This window comes from Bombyx mori, chromosome 14 (assembly GCF_030269925.1).
Source record: "Bombyx mori chromosome 14, ASM3026992v2".
NCBI lineage: Eukaryota > Metazoa > Arthropoda > Insecta > Lepidoptera > Bombycidae > Bombyx > Bombyx mori.
The window spans coordinates 10,466,527-10,474,832 of record NC_085120.1 but is presented as its reverse complement, the minus strand read 5'-3'; the positions used below and the strand labels follow the sequence as shown (position 1 = coordinate 10,474,832).

General features: G+C 35.9%; 1 protein-coding gene across 1 annotated transcript; it reads left to right on the top strand.

The window, feature by feature from the left end:
- Positions 1-1,067: 1,067 nt before the first annotated feature.
- On the top strand, positions 1,068-2,521 carry LOC134200054 (piggyBac transposable element-derived protein 2-like). The gene is made up of 2 exons (XM_062671980.1): positions 1,068-2,232; positions 2,430-2,521. The coding sequence occupies exons 1-2, from the start codon at positions 1,068-1,070 to the stop codon at positions 2,519-2,521; spliced, it is 1,257 nt and encodes a 418-aa protein (XP_062527964.1).
- The last annotated feature ends 5,785 nt before the right edge of the window (positions 2,522-8,306 follow it).

The following is an 8,306-nucleotide window of genomic DNA, read 5'->3' as shown; positions in this document are numbered from 1 at the left end:
AGCAGACTATGAAAGGTGTGGATATCTCGGTAACTTGTTGGAAGGATAATAAGCTTGTTACGTTGGTATCTACTTATGTTGGTTCCGAACCAGCTGAAACTGTCAGCAGATTTGATAAGAAACAAAAGAAAAAAGTCTTTGTTGCCTGTTCAAAAATTGTAAAAGATTACAATGCCCACATGGGTGGAGTAGATTTGATGGACAGTTATTTGGGCCGCTATAAAATTCGAATAAAAAGTCGAAAATGGTACATTCGATTATTTTATCACATGATCGACATGGCGGTAATAAATTCATGGGTACTTTATAAAAAACACCACCCAAACATGACACTAGGTGATTATAGATCAGATTGCCAATTGTCTACATACATATTTTTTCATAATAAATACCTATTTTTTTATACCAAATTTATTTTCATTCATTTTTATGTTATATGTACCTAAATACCTACCAGGTAACATTTTTTCCAGGCCGCAATAAAAAACCATGCATTTAAGGGTTAATTTTTTTTTTCAGGTACTTAATTGACAATTATTATTTAATAATAATACAAAGTTAATCAAATAACGGGAAGTATTTTCCCACCTCCAAAAATCTTTCTTTAAAGAGCAACATTGACCAATACCAGTCTTAACAAAATAAATCTCGAATGTAATTCTTTTTTTTTTGTTTGGCAACACTTTAGTGACAGTTAGTTTAAGTCGCCGTGAGCTAATGTCAAAGTAAAAAATTGCCCGTTTTTTTGAAAGTGGTCGGAGTGCAACGTTATTTTTTTGGAAATTGTTAAGAAAAAAATCTGGTAAGTACATGAACTTATTGTCAACTTAAACTAGACTCATTTTTCAAGGTTTTGGCTGTAAAATAACATTGATAACGTTATAATTTGACGGAAAAATATACTATTTAAAATGTGGGAATTTATTTCCCCTTGTCTGTTACTGACATGAAAAAATTCAAACTATATATATAAAATGTTTATCTGTCCAATGGGAATCACTTTGTAGGTTTTGGTTTTTTTATTTTGTTATTATATATGATTTTTTATGATTTTCAGCTATTTCAAAATGGAAAAAATAAATAAAAGACCACTCTCAAAGAAAGAACTCGAAATATGCATAGAAAATTTAGCGGATCTTTCAGATTTGTCCGAATGCGATGAAGAAGACGATCCTTGTTACGAAAATAGTATCCATTCTCCTTCTGTACACCTAGACCAACCAGATGCTTGCCTAGTAGAACAACGTCTTGAAGAAATGTTTGGCTTCGAAGAAACTTGTGATGACTATATCGTACTAAATGAACCAATAACAGAGCCTGATAAATTATTATCAATTCTAAGTGAAGATTTATCGCCCACGATTCCCATCAATCACTTACCGGACATTTCAGTAAACGACTTTTTGGAGGATGATGAACCAGAATCTAACACTGTACGCAGAGATCGCTCACAACTACGACAATGGGAGGTAGAAGATATAAGTCATGAAATTCCAAATTTTGGAAAGCGTTTCAAGCCCGTGGTTACTGACACACATAAAACTTCGCCTATAACTATATTTGACCGTTTTTTTCCTGACATATTGATATTAATATTAGCCGAACAAACCAATAAATACGCCAGCCAGAGAAACAGCGCTCAATGGAAACCAGTTACTGAGAAAGATATAAGAGCCTATTTGGGAGTTTTAATTCTGATGGGATTGAACCCTCTTCCAGATATGGAACTCTATTGGTCGACCGATACATTTTACTATAACAAAGAAATGGCGCAAGTTTTTCCACTCACTAGATTTAAAAAAATCACTGAAAATCTACATTTAAATGATAACCAAACCCAACCATCAAGAGATTCTCCTGATTATGATAAATTACACAAGGTCAGACCTCTAATAATAGAATTAAACAAAATATATCAGAAGGAAGCTTGTAATTCCCAAATCCAATCAGTTGACGAATGTATGGTCAAATTTAAAGGACGCAGCTCCTTAAAACAATATATGCCCAAAAAAACCATTAAAAGGGGTTTTAAAGTCTGGGCGAGATGCGACGCAAAAACCGGCTATTTATATCAATTTGAAATTTATACTGGTAAAGGCGACAGCATTGAAAACGAAGGTCTCGGATACAATGTCGTTATGAAATTATGCAATAATGTCCCTAGAAACACTTTGGTTGCCTTTGATAATTTTTTCACGAGCTGTAATCTAATGGAAGATCTCTACGACAAAGGTATATACGCAGTGGGAACTGTACGATCGAATAGAAAAGATCTTCCCGACATGATTAAAAAAAAGCAGCCAAAATCATTAAGACTAGCAAAACACGAATTTGCTGCTGTTACAGCGGAGCCCATAGTAGCCATTAAGTGGCTCAATACTAAAAAAGTGGCAGTCCTCACTACGGCTCATCAACCACGTGATATACAGTACGTAAAAAGGACGCAAAAGGATGGCTCAAGAAAAGAGATACTTTGCCCAAAAGCTATTGCAGAATATACACTTTCCATGGATGGAGTTGATCTATTCGATCACTTTAGATCTTCATACCCAATAAACAGAAAGTCAAGGAAGTACTGGATGAGACTTTTGTTTTTCTTTTTTGACGTCTCAATAATAAATGCGTATATCACCTACAATCATACACATATACCAACGCTGCATGGACATCGCGAATTCAGGTTGCGTTTAGCACGCTCACTGATCAATAGCTACACCACCAGAAAAGAAAACATCCAAAGTGTCGTTTATAAAAACAAAAAAGGTGGCGTTTTCGGAGTGCCGGATGAAATCCGTCTGATGAATGTGGGTATTCACATGCCGGACGTAATACAAACTTATAAGAGATGCAGGTTTTGTAGCACGAAAAAAATAGAAAAGAGGACCAATATACAGTGTTCAACGTGTCAAGTAGCCTTTTTTTTTTGTGTGCCAAAATATGCTTTAAATCTTTTCACGCTGCTCCTTCTCAGTAATTTATCTAACCTATTTTGTGTTTTTTTCTTTCCTATTATTGTCCCACTGCTGGACAAAGATCTCATCCAAACATAGTATATATGTTATACGTATAAGAGTACTTATTATTAATTGTATCTTTGTAAAGCTTAGTAAGTAATGAAATATTTCTGAATAATTATTGTTTTTATTGTCTAAAAAAAAAATATTTACAAAAATCTGTGGCAAATCCGAGGTACTAACTAGTCTAAAAAATACTCCAAAACAATCTTAAGTGGTAACGGATAACGGGAACTATTTTCCCATTTGGCGATTTTTGTGTTTGCGAATACGAATAAGGGGAAATAATTTCCCACCGAAAAACACCCCCTTCCCTCCACTTTTTCGAAATTCCACTAAGATTTTTGGAATCTACGGACCTATTTTACTTAAAAACCGACCTTACTTTTAATTTATCTCACAAAAAGTTCCGTGTTTGATTAAGGGTTAAAATGTAATACCGTTTGACACAACAAATTTGTTGTGTAAAGACAATTACATTCTGTGTCCACACCTTGGCTTATCATGGCCTTGGTCTTCGACACATTTTATCAAGGCACCGACATGTTATTTATTACAGATTCCAGGGTTTATTCCAGGTTCGTGTAATAATCCGCTGCATTTTGTATTAAGTATGAACGCTGAAGAAACAAAAATGTTATTACGTTGTTCATTTTACTGGTGCCAAAGATGTGATTTTGCTTTATACGATCACTATCCAGCCGACGAATGTGATTATTATAATTAAAGGTTTTTACTGCATTAGTAGCCGTTAAGCCTCCTTTTTCATTATGGTTCAAAAAGAACAGAAACGATATATGTGTTACCTACTCGAATCAAACTTGTCAAGGTAATTTGTAATACTAATTAATTGTTAAAATTGTTTAAATTTTTTGTGTTACTTCGATGTATCTGCGCCGTATTTAAGTTTAGATTATTATTATTATTAAAACACACAGCGTTGATGTGAAGAAAGCTGATGTGAAAATGCCCTTATTCTATAGTTTATGGTGAAAACTTGCCAGATTGTCTATGCTTTATATACCTGTCTCGTTCTTTCACCAGCGTGCGTCCTCTTCTACCCTTTGAGGCGCTTGTCAATTGACATTGACAGTTCATAGCGTTGGTGATTTTGCCGCTTAAACACGCAAAATTTTCTAAGTCTTATAAAAACTGTGTTAAAACTGTTTAAAAGTGTTGAAAAACAAGTTATCATTGTGTAAAATTATCACACAGCGTCTTCCCTATCCACGTGTTGTGTTTTTAGTGAGGAATAAGTGTTATTTAACATGGATTCCAAAGACGTCGATAGGGTAAGTAATGGCGGTGAGGAATAAGTGTTGTTTAACATGGGTTCCGAACACGTCGATAGGGTATCTAATGGCGGAGGTGAACAATGTTCGAGGGTTGATGCTTCGGAGGGAGATCAGCCCTTGAATAGGACGAAATCGGATGATTCGTCGTCTTCATCCTCGGAGGAAGAAGAAGGCATAGCGTCACCACCGCCCATTAATATTTTTCTTTAGTGTAGGTAGTCTTGGCGTTGAAAATACAATCACAATAGTGTACAAACTTACAATTACCAGAGTATTATTACAATTCCCAAGTACCAGAGAAAGGGCACAGTTCACACAGCTTGACATTTTTAACAGAATCGTTGTGATTTACTGCACAGAGACACGGACCGTTGTAAAAACGTTCTACACAATCCGGACCACCAGCTCAGAAACAATAGGTACAGGTCTTTAAAAAGATTCTTGAGCGTGTAGGAATCCCGAGACTCTACTGGACACGAACTCAACGCAATGATAAGTTATTTATTAGCACTAGACATGTGTAGTTCCGGACCGAAAAAGTTCCTGGAATTTAGAGCACAGGTACCGCGCGGCGCGGAGGCGTGGCGCGGCGAGTCGACCCGAACGAGTCCCGAACCGACACGAGTCCACGTAAAGAGCTAAGGCAAAATATGGTCCGAATACGAGGGAGTGAGATGGAGCGAGTACAAGCAACTGCGTGTGGAGCTCTTTCATATTACATTTTTATGAATATTGAAGTTATGCACTACGACCTACGTGTTACAGTCCATAGTTGAATAAATTAAAATGTTTTGCTATGGGTTTTGACCTTGACCATGCATCATTCCTGCGAGCACTTAACCTTAAGTGTTTTTAGACCATTTCTTAGAAAATCATAATTCAAAATTAGAGAATTTTAAAACATTCACCACTTTCGCTAGTTTTGTTAGCTACATGTTTACTGGAACATGTTTAATGGAACTAGTTCCGACACTCAAAAGAACGATGTCATGTTCAATCCTTTTCCGAACATGATTAGCACACGTCTAATTAGCACAATAAACTCAGTATCTATCAGTAAAAACAACTGCTCTGTTTTACTTGACAAGACATGACATTTTTGACAGTTCATGTTTTTCCGTACCGTATAGTGCTACCATCGGTTAATTTCACTTTCCCTGACTTTATGTGCTTTGTCAACTAAAGAAAGGTTTTTAATTAGTATAGTAATATATTTTGTGTATATTTTTATAGTAATATATGTTAATTATTAATAAAAATATTCATAACGCCGAAAACTGACATAGTTGAAATTATTTTTAAAACTCAGCGTCTGCCCTTACCACAGATCATAGAAACACAGGAGATATGGCAAGGAGGCGTGGCGCTTGCGAACGCATCTGGCCTCAAAGCGGCTTGATGCCAGTTTCGGTCATTAGTCGAATGTCAACTTGTGACGTCTTCATTGCTTACGATTTTTAACAGCTGTATTGTGAATTACAGGAAAGATAGCATCTCATTTCACACGTAAGTACTACAATATTATAGTTTATCATATTGAAATTACAGAATTCATTAAAAAATTTAGAAAAGCGATGATAGATCCCTTTTCATTAGGAACTAAAACCATTGCTTGCTTAGTACAAATGAATCGATGAATCGGCTGCTCTAATAGCGCAATGGATAAGTGTTTTACTGATACTCTCACTCACACGATAGTTTCGTGAAGCGGCCGCTGTCGGCTTTTGTGTGTTAGGGATGTGATATGCTGTTTGTGATTGTCGATATTTTATACGATCCTATTTAGTACGAATGATTATTTAAGATACAATTAATTATTTAAAAACCCAATTTGTTTCTATTTCTTGATTACTTCACCTAACTTTTATTGAATCAATAGCTAATGGGAATATAGGTAAATAGTAACTTCAGAAACCGAGCATTAAATAACTGATAAAACGTAAAAAAGTGTAGATAATGTGTTGATTTTTAATATATTGTGGTATTCATGCATCATTCATATAATGATCATCATTTATACCATGTTTTATTTTAAAACTTTAGCTATCCGAAAGATCCAAAGATAAAAGAAATGTGGATAAATGCGACAGGAAGGGGTCCAAGCTGGTTCCCAACAAAAAATCACACCATATGCTCGTCCCACTTTGAGCCAAAGTGCTTTCAACCATTGAAGAAAGTTCGTTGGCTCTTCGAATGGTCGGTCCCAACATTGAAGTTGCGTATGGTATTGATGAATTATATGGAACCTTCCACATCCAAAGTGTGCTTTTATTCTGAATTGGATAAAAAGGATCCTAATTTGGTAAGTTAAACTATTTTACAACATCAAAAACTTGTTTCTTTTTTTTAATATAAATATAAAACAAAGTAAGTTTTCTATATAAGAAATTATATAAATGCGGAATGTTTTCTTAATTACAGACGGTTGCTTTAAAACTTCCAACCGGAACCGAATCACAAAATCTCACTGGTGAAAAAAACGATAATTCGGAAAATACTGCTCCAACGTCTACAATATATGGTATCGATACAAACTTTAATGCTCGACAAAATAGCAGTAATGCTAGTTCGAGATAGGTGCTGGTCTTTATTGTTCTGGGAGACAAAATTTGAGTGACCTGTGGACTAATGATGACACAGGCGTGGAAATATTTAGGCTTGTAGTGTCCAAATAACGCTTTCATTTCATCCAAAGCTGCTTGACCTTTGACGATACTTCTATTCGTGATGAAAGGAAGCTAATAGACAAATTGGCACTAATCAGGGAACTATTCGAGACATTTATTGAAAATTGTTAAATATCTTATGTCCCAGGAGATTGTCTAACTATCGATGAAATACTGGTAGCTTTCGGAGGCCGATGCAAATTTCATTAATACATTCCATCCAAGCCGACTAAATACAGTATCACTAAATAATTTGATAGATGCAAGAAATCCCTACAGCAATAACCTTTAAATATATCCTGGAAAGCAGACTGATAATCGATATTTTATGAGCAATAAACCGTTTGATGTTGTGGATCGCATTGAGCAGCTGATTTCGAAAACAAACCGTAATATTATATTTGATAACTGGTTCACAAGTTATGAGCTTGTCGAACATTTTCTCAAGGAACACAAGTTTTTTTTTTTTATTTACTTTTTTTTTTATTACTACAAGGAGAACCAACAGCCAACTAACATAACATAATAATGTAACGAATAATAGAGTCAAAAAGCCAATTAAATGTTCCAAAAAGACGTCAACTTTGTTTCTCATGTTCCAAAAAAACAAGATAGCTTTACTGATGTCAGCTTGTCAGCTTGCACCATGACAATAATATTGATGATTCGACTAGAAAAAAACAATAGCCGGAAACCAATACATATTACACCTCAACAAAATATGGAGCTGATGAGCTGTGCGCTACATATAACATGTGTCGCAATTCAAAAAAGTGGACTTTGACAGTTTTCTACGTCATTTTGAACAAGTCTGCCCTTCGCGGACTTATTCCACCAGTTCCAAAAGGGTTTATTATATCACTCTCTAAAGCAAAAGATTTTATCCCGGGAGATGAAGATAGCACCTAGAACCATGTCACGTATTTTAAAAGATGACTTAGGACTTGCAGCCTATAAGAGACGTCCACCTGATGGTGAGTGGTTACCGTCGCCCATGGACTTCAGCAATGCCAGGGGCAGAGCCAAGCCGCTGCCTACCACTTAATACTCTCCACAAGCCTCGTTTGAAGAAGGACATGTCATAGCGCTCCGGAAACACCGTGGAGGGGAGCTCATTCCCTAGCCGGATGGTACGTGGCAAAAAAGACCTCTGGAAACGCACTGTAGATGACCGCAGTGGCTCCAGGTAGTATGGATGAACTCTACTCCGGTGGCGGGCGGTGCGATGGTATTTCTTAACTAATCATCTAAAAGAGAATAGGGTGGTAAAATCGAAATAACTACTGAAGCGGTACGCAAAGGGAGGTCATAGAAAATTTTTTTTTTACGAA